The sequence below is a fragment of the Paralichthys olivaceus genome, chromosome 18 (genome assembly GCF_024713975.1).
Source record: "Paralichthys olivaceus isolate ysfri-2021 chromosome 18, ASM2471397v2, whole genome shotgun sequence".
NCBI classification, from domain to species: Eukaryota; Metazoa; Chordata; class Actinopteri; order Pleuronectiformes; family Paralichthyidae; genus Paralichthys; species Paralichthys olivaceus.
In genome coordinates, this window is record NC_091110.1 from 9,500,003 (window position 1) to 9,515,962 (window position 15,960).

At 42.7% G+C, this 15,960-nt stretch overlaps 1 protein-coding gene across 10 annotated transcripts in view; it reads right to left on the reverse strand.

The window, feature by feature from the left end:
* sema4d (sema domain, immunoglobulin domain (Ig), transmembrane domain (TM) and short cytoplasmic domain, (semaphorin) 4D) overlaps nucleotides 1-15,960 on the reverse strand; it is a 40,100-nt gene continuing 24,140 nt past the window's right edge. For 4 of the 10 annotated variants that reach the window (XM_069513613.1, XM_069513615.1, XM_069513614.1 and 1 more), the window contains 14 exons: nucleotides 12,647-12,780; nucleotides 11,334-11,479; nucleotides 11,186-11,248; nucleotides 10,987-11,085; nucleotides 10,775-10,868; nucleotides 10,484-10,600; nucleotides 9,292-9,443; nucleotides 8,563-8,738; nucleotides 8,277-8,433; nucleotides 7,923-8,145; nucleotides 6,925-7,037; nucleotides 6,270-6,442; nucleotides 6,016-6,062; nucleotides 3,708-5,602 (listed from right to left, as the gene is read on the reverse strand). In XM_069513613.1, the coding sequence (XP_069369714.1) occupies nucleotides 4,593-5,602; nucleotides 6,016-6,062; nucleotides 6,270-6,442; nucleotides 6,925-7,037; nucleotides 7,923-8,145; nucleotides 8,277-8,433; nucleotides 8,563-8,738; nucleotides 9,292-9,443; nucleotides 10,484-10,600; nucleotides 10,775-10,868; nucleotides 10,987-11,085; nucleotides 11,186-11,248; nucleotides 11,334-11,479; nucleotides 12,647-12,780 (2,704 nt within the window). In that variant the 3' untranslated portion in view covers nucleotides 3,708-4,592. Of the gene's footprint in view, nucleotides 802-1,571; nucleotides 1,664-1,882; nucleotides 2,096-3,262; nucleotides 3,467-3,707; nucleotides 5,603-6,015; nucleotides 6,063-6,269; nucleotides 6,443-6,924; nucleotides 7,038-7,922; nucleotides 8,146-8,276; nucleotides 8,434-8,562; nucleotides 8,739-9,291; nucleotides 9,444-10,483; nucleotides 10,601-10,774; nucleotides 10,869-10,986; nucleotides 11,086-11,185; nucleotides 11,249-11,333; nucleotides 11,480-12,646; nucleotides 12,781-12,879; nucleotides 13,028-15,960 lie in introns of those variants that run through there. The other 6 variants (XM_069513618.1, XM_069513619.1, XR_011239121.1 and 3 more) reach the window with 5 other exon arrangements.

Sequence of the window (15,960 nt, forward strand, 5' to 3'; positions counted from 1 at the left end):
TTTAATTCTGTTTCAAAAACTCACAGTTTTAATTGAAGAAACACTGACTACAGACAGAAAGCGTTGGATTTAATTCCTTTTGGATGCTGTGGTTTTATCTGAATTCCACATCGGGTGATATCCTCAAACACAAGAGCTATAATGTGCCTTTCACAGTAACCTGCTCCATTCCTGGGATTTAATACTTTGAATAAGCCAGGGCTTTGACTATCCAATATGTCCAATAAAGGTTAAAGACACTATCATCTCAAGGGACAGATTCAGACTGTAGCTGTGAAGGATCAAACAGGCGTTGGAAGGTACAAACATCATAAATAACACACTATGAACAGGCCTGATCTGCCACAGGTGCTACATCATGTACATTTATTTATTAGCGTCCCTTATATACCATCTGTTTTACTGTTCTATACAAGTGCTTCTTTCAGGACGTTCATTTCATTAATAAAAATAAAAATAGATGCATCTTTGGTAGGAAGGCAGCCCACACGTCCTCAGATCAAGTCCACCAATGAGCTCCATCTCCTCACCAGGTTTGGGTAGGAGTCCCAGCAGCCGTCCAGCATCACGAGCAGGTGAGCCCCTGCAGGAGGCAGGTGTAAATTCTTTGCTTCATGGTCCATCAAACTCCTATACAAGAAGTGACACTGGGACAATCTTTGTGTATTGTAGCTGTTTATGATGGTGTCAGTGTCAGAAGCATGCTCCACCTGGGCTGAGGACCATGTTCACACCTAGATTCAGCCAACAGGAGTGAAGCTCACTGCGTCTTCACAGAGCTCAGTGGCCGTCACAGCTTTCCTGTGGAGGGAGGAGCAGAGCTGTACTGTACAAGGAGATCAGGAGGTAAATATTAAAGGAATACAGACTGATGCAGCCTCGTTATCAGACTAAAGCTAAACTAATTCACCAAACCAAAATGTTAAGCAATGAGGGAATTTCATTTTTTTTACTGGTTGAACTAACTTAAAACATGCAAGTGGTACAAATGTATTCAAAGTAAACACTCTGAACCCAAAGAGAGAAATATGATCTAGAAATTAAAAATTATCTTTATATTAATAGGAGGAACAGTCTGCTACCGATATGAAATATGATAAAATAAGATAATGTGTATACAATATGATGAGCTGAATGTGATTAATAGGTCATGTGGGACAGAGATGTTGTCAGTTCAATGCATTTAGGTTAAATGGTTAAAAAAAGCTGCAAAAACAGCTGGTAATTGAATTAGCTGAGTGAGTTCAAACCCCTTTATTCACACAGTGGAAAACACTGTACAGGATAAAAATCACTTAACAGTAAAACTCCTCATATTGTGGAAATGAATGCACTGGCTGCCTGTAGCTTTGTGCTCCGAGTTATTCTCCACTGGCCCAGTAAATCTGGACTTTGCACTTCTCTAGAGTGAGAGTTCAAAGACAAGAGTTCAAACCACTTAGCTGGAGCCAAACATGCAAAGCGGGTTAAAACCGGCGGGTGTGATGCAAGTCGACCTGGCCAACTGCAAAATACTGTTTCTGCGACTGGGAGAAAACGCACTCACTCAACATGCGAGAACAAAGACGTACCCAGGCCTTTTCCCATCTTTTTAGCAGCTGCTCATGCTCTGTGAGTGCTCCTCTCCACTGGTTCAAATCCCTGGATGGAATGCTCTCCTCATCTGTCGAACAACGACATCTTTTATTGATGTAAACCATTAAACAAGTCCATCTGAGGACAGCTATACAACCACTCCAAGGGCCTAGTCTTGGCACATTGTTCCATTATCACTCTTCATGCCTTAAGTGATTACATTTTATTCAATGACCTGGTTCTAATACTCAAAAAACCATAAAACTCTGCACACCGGACATCATGACAACCACTTAACACCAGATACCTCCAATAGTGAGGCGGACGTCCACCTCAGACATGTCATTCCCTGTGTGGGCCTCAGCGACACATTGGTAACGGGCGTCCTTGATCAGCGGCCCCTCTCTGAGCCAGCTGCTCACGAGCACCTCTCTCTGACCCAGCGGCTGGCGGTACTCCATTATAGGGGTGTCCAGACTGTGTCCGTTTATTAGCCAGTGAATGTGGACATCACTGGGACCTGGAGGACAGAATCGGACTTGATGTTGACCCTTGACGGTGGAGACACGGATAGTCCACGTAGACGCAACGTACAGGAAATGGGAACGCTTGTCTTTGACGGGCCCTTTTGTGGTGTTGAGTAAATTCAGCACCATATTTTTGACCTCTGCTAAAGAAGTAATGTTTACACCAGTCTGATGGTTTATATGTTAGTTTGTCAGCAGGGTTACACAAGACTACCCAACAGATTTACATGAAACTTGACATGGGCCAAAAAAAAAAACCTGGTTACATTTGGCACGGATCTCGACACAAATTTTCTTTTGCTTTCTTTCACATTATAAGATAGTCAAGTGTTTGGACATGAGCTGCACATTCTGAACTTTATACTGACGTCAATTCATTTTAAGGTTAATCCACTTATTTCCCAAAACGTTCTCATTTAATTTACAGGACATGCACAAGGATCACAGCCTCTCAGCCACATGCAGTGTTCTGTTGCACTTATCCACACAAGAGAAAAAAAACAACTGAAGTGAAGAACAAGCCAGAGTTGAAAACATTTTGACAAGATTTATTTAACCTACCAAGAGCCACAGCCCCAAAAAATGTCCCCTAGATTTATGTACAGCTTCAAAGTGTTTCTCCATATATACAAATATACTGTATTTACACTTGTTTACAGGCACAAAAATTTAACGTTTGAGATGAACTAATCCTAAATTTATTTGCTCCAAGGAGAGATTCTCAACATCCTGGATGAGAAAGATTTGCTCCTCTGTAAAACATGTTTCACGTCCGACCACTGTTACACAATAATGTACATAAAATCTAACCTTTCATTGACATACAATCGAGAACTGTGACAAAACCAGATCACAGAGGACAGTTTGATTTTGAAACCCAGATTTCTTTTTTACACATTCACTCATGATGCAGGTTTCGTCTGTGACTTCTAAAAATCTTAAAAAATAAAAAAAAAAGGGCAGGCATGTTTTAGGCAGAAACCAGAAACATACACACACACACTCCCAGTTAGTTTATTTGTTGGGAAACGGTGGCATGCGAAATTATGAGTAGGGGGAAAAATGGCGTAGAGGAGAGGGAGGGTTAAAAACAGGAGGATTTTCAAACAGGAGTTTTTTTTAGGGGTGTGAGCCAAGTCGCTGTCAGAGGCACCACTCACCCAGGGCGAGGCAGAAGAGCAGGAAGGCCTCGTGGGCATGAACCCCCCAGGCCTGGTCCTTCAGCAGGGGAGGCAAGAGTCTCACCTCTGCCTCCCGAGCCTCCACACTGTGGGGCTTGGAAGAGGAGGAAGAGGAGGAAGAAGGGAGGACAGAGGGAGTGCTACTTCCAGACAGGGAGAATGAAGTGTCGACAGGAGAGGAGGCTGTGAGGGAGGGAGTGATGGAGAGAAGAGTGTTGAGGAAAACAGGAAATCTAAAGAAGGGAGGACATGCAAAACAGGCAGAGGGGAGCGACTAAAGAATGAGGAATAGGATTTTAAAAATCTGCTGCAATAAATAAAATAAAACAAAAAAGGAGAAAATCTTGCACAAAGGGACAAAATGACAGTACCACAGATTTGACGTCTTAAATAATAATTCTCTGAAAATGTTCTAAAACTTAAGTAAAGGTTTTAATTAAAAATAAGAATAAAAAAATTACTTCAGATCATTTCCAGGGCTTTTTTTTTTTTTTTTAGGAGGAAAAAACAACTGACGGTTGATATCATCATAAATCATATTTACGTTATTGACAGACCACATAAGGGCAGATGACTAGTAGAGGTTAATACACAGGACTGTCAGGAGTTGTATCCACGTAGGAATGTCTACTTTTTACAGGGAGGGCAAAGAATTTAAATACAGAGACTTGGGATTGTTACGCAGGATGAGTCCAAACAAGACAGTGGTTTGATTTAATCCATGTTTTTCTCTTTTTCTGATGTTTCGAACCCGACTTCGCCGCCTTGACTGGTGAGACTAAGGCTTGCTGCAGACGGCGAGACTGTACGACAAAGCGGGGCTGCGAAGAACCGAGAAAATCTTCCCTGTTGGTGATGCATTTACCTAAGTTGAACGCTTTGCTTTGAAGAAAAAAAAAGATGCAAAAGCTTTATGAGTTTTTTTCTCACCCAGGCTGTACAAAATAAAACACTATTCCAATTTGGAAAACATCACAGTAACTTACCAATTTGGTAAAGAATGTTTCCAGTTTGGAATTTAAGAAATAGCTTCACTTGCTGGACTAAGCTGAGAGGGTGCAGCTTCCATGCGCACGGTTGTACTTTATCAGAAAAAGCTCTAAGTCAGACAGCAGGAGGTAAATCTGCACAAGTGGGGCGCCCGCCTTAAGCCTCGTAATGATAAACGTCATCTAATGCCGTACACTGACTGAACATACTTCCACACAGAGGACAACACTTAAGACTTGTGGGGAGTGGGAAGATGAAGCAAGAACGTAACACCCTGTTAATCATCTTGATGCCAAGAGAAACTAAAGCAGGCGTCTGGTTAGCAGTAAGGTTCATCTGCGTCTGCAAACTGGATGGGCTGAGATTCACAGTCCACATCAAAGGGTTTCTCCTGCGACGGGCTGTCGCCTCCGTAGCTGTGGGAGGGGATCCGACCGTTGCCGCACTCTGGCTCGGTCTCATACCCTGTGTCGCGGAGTGCCCGCAGATGTGTGGTTTGGCTGCCGTTCTGCGTCGGCTGCTCCGTCATGTTAATTTTGTCCGTCGCGGATGCTTCCATCAGACCTGCTTCACAGGCCCGGTACTCGGGCTGACTGGCGCTCTTTTTGCTGCCCAGCAGAGCAGCTCGCATACGCAGGCAGGGAGCAGGAAGGTACTGCATGTAGCAGTTGTAGGCCAGCGCAGCCAGGAAGAGGAGGAAAAACAGGAGGAAGAGGAAGAGGAGGGCGATGCTGTTGTTGTGCTGGAGATACTCGGCCGCCGGGTCCCGGTTGTCCGGGCGGGGGCCGTTGGAGCTTGAGGGAAGAGCTTCCAGCTTCGGCTGGAGTTTGATTGTGCTGCTAGGCGGCGGGGTTAGTGATGAGTCAGTTTGGGGCGGGGATGTGAAGAGGGCCGAAGCTGGGAAGGTTGGGGGGGCAAGGGCTGAAGTTAGTGGGGCTCTGTCTGTCTCATCATTACCTTCAGCGGCGTGCGTGCTAGGTGTCTCCTTGCTGGCAAGGGTGGTGGTGCGGTGGCCCGCCTGGTGTGGGGCTCTTGTCGGGAGATCCAGAGTAAGGATGTATCCAGCCACGAGGCGGCTGAAGTTCTTCCCAGCAGCGGCGGCCCATTCCACGGACCAACACTCATAATGACCTTGATCCTCTGGTGCCACGCTGTAAATGAGGAGACCATTTTCACCTATGAGGTGAAAGCGAGAGGCTTCGGTGAGAACTGAGCTGTTGGATTTCCACATCACATGGGCCAGGTTGGATTGTACCAGGCAGGGCAGCTCGACTGAGCTCCCCGGTTTGACCTTCACTTGCTGGTAGTCCTTCAGAGACAGACCTGACACTACAAAACAAAACAAGAGAGAGAATAATGAGTTTTGCATAAAGTCTAATGAAGTATGAGGTTTTGTCTTCTGTTAAAAACAGACGATGATGATGAGAAAACAATCAGACAACATGCTTTTACATTGATTGATTTCTGCCTGTTCTTAACCTGCCTATTTGGAATGGGCTGTTTGATCAGCCTGTGATTATGCTGGTTGCAGTTCTTTCTGAAACTGTAAAAGTGACCTGCGGAGAAATTCATTGTTGTCACTAAACTCCACTAATGCAGCTTTAGGAATAAAAACATTCTTAACTTTAAAACATTTAGTGCATCAGACTGATGAATGATTTACATGGTGGGTTCTTGATTGGATGTCATCCCATGTAATAAAACTTTTTTATTGTGTAGTATATGAGCATGTTGCAGCCTACCTGAAGGACACTTGTCTGCGTCACCATTCAGGCTCTGGATCAGCTTCCTGAAAGAACAATAAACGTTATTATTTTCATGAGCTTTAAACTATGCACCCAACCTGAAACGAATAAATATCTCATGTGAGGCTGTAACGCAGCTCAGACTGGATGGAGCATAAGCAAAGTTGGCACTCGATACTGGTTTTGCTTCAGTTAACCAATGTAACAATGCATGAGTGGAGAACAAATCTTGAAGCTTAATGGTGAGTTACCCTTGCTGTAGGCTAGGAGCATCTAAGATGTTGACACAGGCGGCGGTGTGACGGTCCCAGGCGCAGTATGGGTCTCGTGCCAGGATACAGACATCACAGGACGGATACCTGCCACAGAACGCTGTGGGGGACTGGACCACGCCAGAGTCCGAACCCGCGTACAGGGATCGTGTCTGTGGACACAGAAGATCGTTCACTATAACATACTGAAGAACACAAATTGGTAAAAATACAATTAACAAAGAAGTCTGGAAAGGCCTCAAAAGGATGAACACTTAAAGACACAGAAGACAATTCCGCATATACTTTGAAAAGGGAAATCATCACAATTTTCTGCAAAAGTTGAAACCTAAATGCGAGACAACCACAAACACACGCTATCAGAATAATAACGTGCAGGCAGCTTCCATTTAGAGGAACTGCACTCATCTTCTTCGTAACTTCCTTTCCTCAAAACAGAATAACCACACACATCTCACACATCTCACACATCTCACACACACACATCTCACACACACACATCTCACACATCTCACACACACACATCTCACACATCTCACACATCTCACACACACACACGCACGCACGCACACACGCACACACGCACACACGCTCATCTCAAATGCAGTTGTGTCTTTGTGTGAAAGTCACTGACCTCAGATGACAGCAGTAAGTTCTTGATGGGCTCTGGGTTCTTTAGAAGCTGGATCTCCTCCACCATGTGAACGTCTCCTTCGTACACCACCGACTTATGCAAGACGCCCTTATCTAAAGAAGAACAAGGTCAAATCTAAGTCAGCCGGCCGAGGCAGAAGCCAGAAATTACACATATGTTGTGAAATGCGACATAACGGGTGAACCATGAAGAGACAGACCTGACCACAATGGGTAACCAGGCAAAATTAACATAAAGGGGCAAACATTGGATTAGTGTACAGCGCAGCAGCAATAGGTAAAACAAAAAAGATAGAAGGAAATCAACTGTATGAGATTCGTGTGTGAGAGAGGGCCTTTGTTGTGTAGAAATGTGTATGTGTGCGTGTTCCTTCCCCATAATCAAATGGAGGATGTAATAAAGTCAAACAAACTAAAGACCGGAAAGACAGAGAGAGACAAGAGAAAAACATATTTTGATTCAAAGAGATGAGCATATTTAATGAAAAGATTTAAGACTGGCAAGACTGACTTTAGCATATTAATCTCCATCTTTTATCTATTGTTTTAACATTGAAATGGCTTTAAAAAATGTACAATAGTTGAAATGTCTGCAATTACTTGAAAGTATAAAAAGAACTACATCAGCAGACAATATGACAAACTCAACTCAACAACCTATACTGTAATAAGCTCAGTGTTCTACTTATAAAAATGTGTCCACTTTGTTGTTTGGTTAAAAAAATACCAATGAAGGAAAGTTGTGATACAGGATATCACTTTCTTGCTTACTTGCTGCTGAGCTATTTAATGACAAGCATATTCCCTTGTGTAAACTGACTTTAGTTTAATACACTTCAGTGAATGCAATAAAACAAAATAAATATTTGGTATGAGACTCTGTGCCAGCACATGCACACTGAATGGCTGTTATAAGTAGATCCTAATCTATCAAAATTTTGAAATTTAAATGAGTGTAAACTGATAAACTCTTGTGACCTGTTGCAGTAAAGATGACGTCGTAAATGTTCCCGTCGAGCGCCCGGACCCTCTCCACGACGATCTGGGTGTAGTTGACGTCTTTGGTGATGAGGCGAGGACCGTTGCCGATGGGCAGGACAGGGTCCTCCAGCAGGGGGTGGTCCTTAACAAACTGAAGGGTCTTGTCTGGGAGGTGGAGGGAGCTGCTGATGTTCTGCTGTCGCATTAAGTTGTTGATGCACTGGTGGACAAAATAAAGATTATATGGTAACTCACATCCATGGTTGTTTCTGGGCCCTTTTTAGTAACTTAGTTAAGCAGCTCAGTCTGAGCTCAGTCTTCATAGTTCAAAGTTGCGTTCAAAGGACTTACTGCTCCAGGACGTGGAGAAGGAGTGATGCCATTGTAGCGCACCCACTTGGTGTGACTCTGCTCCACTGTGGCCTTCTGCATGTACTTGCCCTTGGAGAAGACGTCCTCCACAGCCGTCATGTTATAAGCGCACACAGCTGACAGGCCCACGTTACCCCTGAGGCACGAGGATGATGGTGTCGAGAGAAATGAGGGAGAAGTGAATTTAAAAACCTGCACTATATTGCAATACCCCATTTTGTTTTCCTTTTCCTCATCCCCCGCTCAAGATCTCCAAATCACTCACCACTGGGAGGTGAAGACACCGTAGATGACCGTGTCCCTCCAGTCGGACTCCTTCAGGATGAAGACGTCGTGCACTACGTTGAAGACGAAGTTGAGCTCGGGCATGGAGCACACCAGCTTAGCCTTGAGAAAGGACGTCCACTTCTTCTGCAGAGTGCGCTGCCCCCCGAGGTCACCCTGTGGTGAGATTATGAAGACATTAAGAAATGTGGGGAGAGGAAGAGGATGAGGAAAACAGAGGAGCTTTTTGGGAAGTGTACACATAGGATCACAGTTTATCACAGCTGTTGGATTCAAAATCAGTCATAATCTGCTTTCAGAAAAACAATGAACTCCAGATATTCTCCTGAAATTATACGGAGGGTCGTAACTATGACGCTAAACACAAGCTGATTTTAATGTATGAGGAAATGTGGTCATATTGCCTCCTGAAATTTCCTGAAACTCAGAGAGTGAGTGCTATTACATTCACGTACATGCTATATTTTAGAAAGGGATTCGTAGAAAGCTTTTTTTTCCCGGCCTGATCTGGACTCTGCTCCTGAATTTACATGACACACTAAAAAACAAAATGTATGCTATGATATGAGCTCCGGTAAGAGATACAAGACAAAAGAAGAAGAGGATGACTCTACACAGAATATGACATGCGCTCACAGTCAGCAGAAAGGTCAGGGCTATAGAGGCAGGTGCTGCTGGTATGTACAGATGGTACATGACGTGCACTGACCTTACAGACGCGGGCCACCCTGGGGATGAGCAGCTTGCCAAAGAATTCGTACTCCACCGACACCTCGGTGAAAAAGTAGTAGATTTTGTCGTCCTCGCCATATGCTTGGTTCCTCCCTTCTCTGATCACGTCTGCGTAAACAAAACTGGGCTCTGCGAGGAGAGCGGAGAGAAAGAAAGAGAAAGTAGATGGTGAAAATGGAGGAAGACCAGGATAATTGATCTGTTATCATGAAAGCCTCATTGTGTTCCTGTTCCTAAGGGTGCTATTACACATAATTTAGCAGAAACCTCTTTTCAACCCTAACAACTAGACACTAGGGATGTCCCACTCAAGTTTTCTTTGACCATGAAACCCGATCCAAGTCCTATAATCGTCGGTCTCTGCTGATACCAAATCCAATCCAAGACTTAGGCCCTGTTCAGACCTGGTATTAACGTCCGTCCTGAGAGATCCCAGCACAGATCGACAATTATAATACTATAACATGAATTTGTAATGAATGTTTATTTATTTAACACTTAAAATACTGATATGATATGAATGACAACTGAATTAAATTAGCCTGTTGCCAAAATGAAATGTTACACAGAGAGTGAACACTATCAATGCCATGCCAACAGTCAATGGATATTTTGTACACTGTATCTGATTATCTGAGCATTTTGCAAATCTCAGTGTCAGAACACTCGCCAAAAAATAAAATGCCTGTTTATATCGTGCTTTTCCAGTCGGATCAACCACTCAAAGTGCTTTACAGTCACATTCACACATTCCCACAGCATTATTTTTCTACCACTCTCTCTCAACAGCAGCAATTTGGGGTTATCTTGCCCAAGGACACTTTGGCATGTGGACTAGAGCAGCCGTAGATCAAACCACCGACCTTCGGGTTAGTGGTCAACCCGTTATACTCCCTGAGCAACAGCTGGCCAAGCTTTTTGCATTTCCACTTGCACATAGAAACAAAATAATTTTTATATTTTATATATTTAGTCTTTCAAAGGACAGGAGAGGAGTTGGAGGCTTTGTGTTCGCCGATACAGATCCATTAAAATGCCTCCACATAGGACTGGCGCTACATCTTTATCCGAAACCAAATCTTTGACGCTTTGGAAAATCATCTCCTCCAAACCAAACACTCCTAAAATGAATTCAAGATGTTCACTTGTCACGTTCTGTTCCAACTCACCATTGAGCCACGACGTGGAGTACTCCGTCCGGAGCAGGGACTGGTATGGAGAGTATCTGGAAATAATCGGTTCGCTGCCTAAGAAGTTAAAAGCCGTGCCAGAGTACAGCTCTCCGTCTGATAGAGAAGCAGAAAATGAAAAAGAGAAATTTGTTGTCCAGTGAATCCATCATGCTTTCCCCAACCCAGAGAGAAAAAGAGATTATTGAAGATTATTATGCTTTTTACTGCAGGGCGGATGACCAAATGAGCTCTTAGTGAAATGAGATAAAACCGGACTCTGCTACTCACCAACCATGACAGTGGTGAAGCTCTGCGACGGGTCAAAGGAGCATTGTCCCCGGCCATCTTCAGCTCGACCGTCCAATGAGAAGTCAGCGAGGTTCTGAGAGTGGAGGGGATTCAGTGTCAGTTAAAAAGTTAACAGGTTGCTGCACTGATCGGCGAGTTCGGACACATTTATTTGTGAAGGACGCAGACGGAGGGAGTGAGCAGAAACCTACCAAGTAATCACACCGAGGTTGAAAGGCGTGTGTGCCACAGACGTACAACCGCTCGTCGTCTACCACTTGGAGAACCCGAATGTAGTTTAGACAATCCCTCTGGAAACCAAGAATCATAAATACATTTAATTACCCTCATGTTTCGTTATTCACTGATAACACAGAGATAATTATTCTGAAACAATCAAGATGAACAAACCTCTTTTGATTTTCCTTTAAGCGTGCACATCAACAAGGGGTTTTCTGCCACGGTCCACTGAGCCTTAATGGTTAAAAAGAGTTTTGAAAATGCAGGGGATGTTTCTTTAAATCTCCATTTGTCAGAAATCTCATTTGCTCGTTGATACCTTGTTGTTCCTGACTGTCACGTTCTTCTTGCTGAGCTCGAAGATGGCCTCCCTGGCTCCGACATACAGCGCATCCTTTTTCTCGCTCAGCAGCAACGTAGAGTAGTTGTAGATCCCGGACTCAGAAAACTCCAGCAGATCTAAATCTGTGCTCAACAGGATCAGATCACGTTAGTTAAGCAACCACAACGACCATAAATGCTAATTTTACATTCGAGAAATATCTGATATGATCCATGGTTTTGTATTAAAATCAGCTAAACTAGCTTGATTAATGTGAGAGAAGTCTACTGTAGTGACAACTCAAGAGATAATTATTAACCCTAATCTCCTGTTTTAACGTCTTTCAGCTCATTGTGTTTGTTTTATGGTGCAGGACTAGTTTTATAGGTTTGGCTTCACTTTCACTGTCCTCATCAAGGTCGTTTCCTGTTGCAGCCGGGTTAAGTTGCACTTAGTATTTACTGGCGTACCCCTGATGAACTCTAACAATGTCAACACAAGGCTCTAGATGTAACATGGAGGACAAGGCCACCAAAACATGCAGCTTTGAGTGCTGCAGAAACTGAACGTATGTACTAGACACGATTCTGTCGAGCATATGTCTCGTTGTGCTGTCAGATGCGATGGAGGGCAAATCTAGGGGAGAGTTTGTGTTTGCACGGCTTTTGGTTGTGCCAGGTGCAAGTGGGTCAGGTTGCAGGTGCCTGGACATAAACACCACAATGATGAAAGCAAATACTCTCAGTGACTGACTGACTGCAACAGTGACTGTGCCGCAGCTACTGGAGACACTTTGTTAAAGGTTGAGCTGCGCTGGGTCTAACACAGCGACTGAGTTACTGCAGCTATTTATGTGAACAGCGGTAAGCAAACACAACGTCCGTCTGACGGTTAAAGCTCAACAACTGAAGAGCCTGAGGTGAAATGGAGGAGAGTCTGAGTCAGAGGAGATCAATAGAAAAGTAAACTGATGTAACCAAGCAAGTTAAAAGATATAGTTCAAAAACTGTACTGAAACTTAAAGTTTCAATTTAAATCAGCATCTGAGCTTCTGAGTAACATTTACCAGAAATGGTTTAGAAGTATTTGATCGATTAACTCATTTATAAATCATGTAGAAGAAGACAAAAAGTCAACAAAAGTCTTTAAATGTCTTTTTTTGTTACATTTTCACATCATGGAAAATGTTGTGGTATTTTTATCATCAATTTTAGTAATCAAAATGATTAACAATGTATTTGTCCCTCAAATTGCTGCTTCATCTCATCAACATACTTCATTTAGACAATGTTCTGTACAGTACGCCTCACCTTGGTGTCTCCAGGACGTTCTAGGCACAGCGTGGGGTCCGTGGGTGGAGACCTCCAGGAGCAGACCCAGAAACACTCCTAGCACGCCAAAACCCATATTAGACTCTGATAACTTCGGAACGGTGAAGTTTCCTCTGCAAAGACACACACATGGATGGACAAAAGTAAAGCAACACACCTGATGCACTGGAAAAAGCATTTTACGAGGATGAAGAAATAAGCGAGTTCCTCACAGCCTTATCGTGCAGCACAGACACTAAAAAAAGGGGACAGGCATCAAATCCACTTCCCTCATACTGAGAACTGGCAGAACTGATTCATCCTCTTTTGTGACGCTCAGAGGGTCAGTGGAGCACGTCAGTCACATGCATGAGAGATGATCTTTTGGAGTGAGACAGCAAAAAAAAATCACTTCTCTTAAAATATCAGAAACATATGCCACGTTTTCACATTTATGACATTCGAGCTGCATAGTCGATTCATCAATTCATGGCTTCAGTAATATTTCAGGCCAAAATTGACTGATTCTTACCTCAAATATTTAGAGATTGTTTTTCTTACATGAAAATGTATGTATGACAATTTAGATATAGATAATGTATAAACTGAATCTTTAATCAGTTACTCAACAAAGTAACCTGCAAGTTGATTGCTCATGACAAAACACTTTGTTGCAGCCCTATACATTTAAATTAGTTGTGCTACATTGCACAAATGTCTAAAAAACATGTGCGTGTATATCATGGGATTTTTGATTCAAATTTGTATTAAATTCAGTTCTTTGTGTCGTTTTTAGGGGAACAGTGAAGACAATAGTCAGCTGTAATCAAACAGGTGGCGTTTTTTCTCCATCATGTTCATAAATCAGCCATTATTTAATCTGATACACCAGAAAACAGGACGTAAGCTCTCACCAGTGTAGAGAGACAACAAAGCCATTTACGATAGTCGCCTCTTAATCGGTTGCGTCCGGATACTCCAGGAGCCAGAGGAGGCGGCCGGAAGAGCGAGGGATGCAGCACATGACGACATCCTGAACTTACATGACCCATCTCTAGTTTGCAGAGACCCACGTGCAGCTGGTGTCACTCTCTGACATAACTGTGTTTAATATCTGTTAGCAGTTATGCACCGACCTAACACCTCGGGCTTAAGAAAATCCCCTTTTTACTTGTTACTCTGCACGGCAGCATTGTTTAGACACAGTAATCGGTGTATACGTTGGCCTCGCCTCATACAGTAACAATGATGAGGATGACGGCGACAGCATTCCTGGTAGCTACAGTATCAGCTCTTATCAGGTGCAAGTGTTGTTTTCCATTTGCCAATTTGTGGAGCATCGTGATCTTTCAGCCTTTTAACAGGTCATCGTTCCTCCTGCGTTTGCTGCAGGATGTGGATGATAAGGAATCCATTAGGCTGCCCTGTGCCATTTGTGGGTGTTAACTTATCCAGACCCACCCCAGGACGCAAATAATGTCAAATTCAATTACACCTTTACATGTCATGTTTTAAAGCTGATCGTTTTTCTTTTCTCTAGACATTAAAGTGAAACTCACTTTTCCCTACATTTTCCTGTTGTGAACACCAACAATCTTGTTCTTCATATGTGAAAGGATAACACCAGAACTCCTTTTTCCTCATATTTCACAGCTCATATCTGTAAATGACTTTATATGCACCCATTTACTGCGGAAGTGATATAATAAATAGCCTCAAACAATCATGACATGTTATAAAGCAGAAAATAAAACCAAGCTCTGTTTGTTTTTTAGGACACTTGTTGATTTTCTGATGTCTCAGTTAAGGAGGTTTTGGTCGTTATCACTAATGACATTTGGATGCTCTCAGTCATTTTAGAAAGACTAGTTTTTTATTTGAAATAGATAGTATCTTAATAGTTGAACACACCGTGTTTAAAGTCTACAGTTCTGGGTCAACAGAAAAGCTGGGGGTAAAGCACGAGATTTAAAGCTTAAAGTAAAATATTAAAATAAATCTCTAAATCTGTTCTCAATCCTGCTTGTAATACATGCCATGTTTGGTAAATTTACTGAAGCGAAGGCCACATGCACAATAACCTTGAGGTCAATTTTCATGACTGTCGGCTAAATTCGCTCGGACACGGACGGAGCGCTGTGCAAATATCATTAACATTGATGTGGTTTTAACTCAAAGTGGTTAACTCACATTATTCAATCGTCAGGCTCGTGTTCTTCCTTTCTCCTCTTCTAATGAGAGAAAGCCTTGTCACCTGTCTTTACTTGTGTTTAACATCAATGAATTTGGTCTTTATAATGATTAGGCATGAAAAAGAAACAAGCAGAAGGAAGGTAGGTCTAAACGCTCAGTGGACTCACTTCACTTTTCCCAAGAGTAAAATGATCTGTCACTAAACAGGTTATTCTGGTTTCCAGGAGGAACTAAAGTACCCGCAGCAGCACACCTCCGCAAAATGGGTGGGCCGGGATGGGGGTAAGAGGTTATCGGAGCTCAAGCTGCACTACATTACACACAGTCCTCTAAATATAAAATCTTCAAGTTTCATACATTATATTCTGGAATATCTGTGATATTGTGAAAACAAAACCCTGTCCTGGCCCGTTCTGTTATTTTCTTTCAAACTGCGCCGCATTAACGAGGCTCTGCTTCTTGACACTGATTCTGTTGCCTTAAAAAATGTAAAATTCAAACAAAATAAAACAACAAAGTGTGATGTGCGGTCAAAGACTGTGCCGATCTGCAACACGTTTCCTACATGATTGCTCCATCGCAGCTCATCATCATCTGATTAATGCCAATAGATAATAGATCAAATAATCAAACCAGAATAACTTCCTTCAAATCACCAGTTAGGCGAATTTACAACAGCAATCAAGTTTATGAAATTATGATTTGCAATAAACATAAAAATGGCTCTAACACCTTCTAGGTTGCAATGCTAAAGAAAGCGGTAAAAAAATATTCCTCCATCTGCGCCAATGTCCCTCTTGTCCCATCCTTCCACTAAGTTTTGTGTAAATCTGCTTAGAAGCTTTTGCATAATTCAGACAAACAAATGGACAGACACAAAATCACAACCTTCTTGGTGGAGCAAATAAAAACCTCCAAGATCTTACAACCAAAAGGTTAAATTCTCAAACTCCTTTTCTGGGTCGTTTGTGCTCTGTTTAGATTTTTTTAACCAGTAACAACAGAGCAAACGATACAATCATAAAAAACAGATAAATCATTGTCAACCACGAATTAATGACCTAGTAGCACCATTGTGGCTAATTCCACTCAAATATAGGTTAGTAATCAGTTACCCAGCC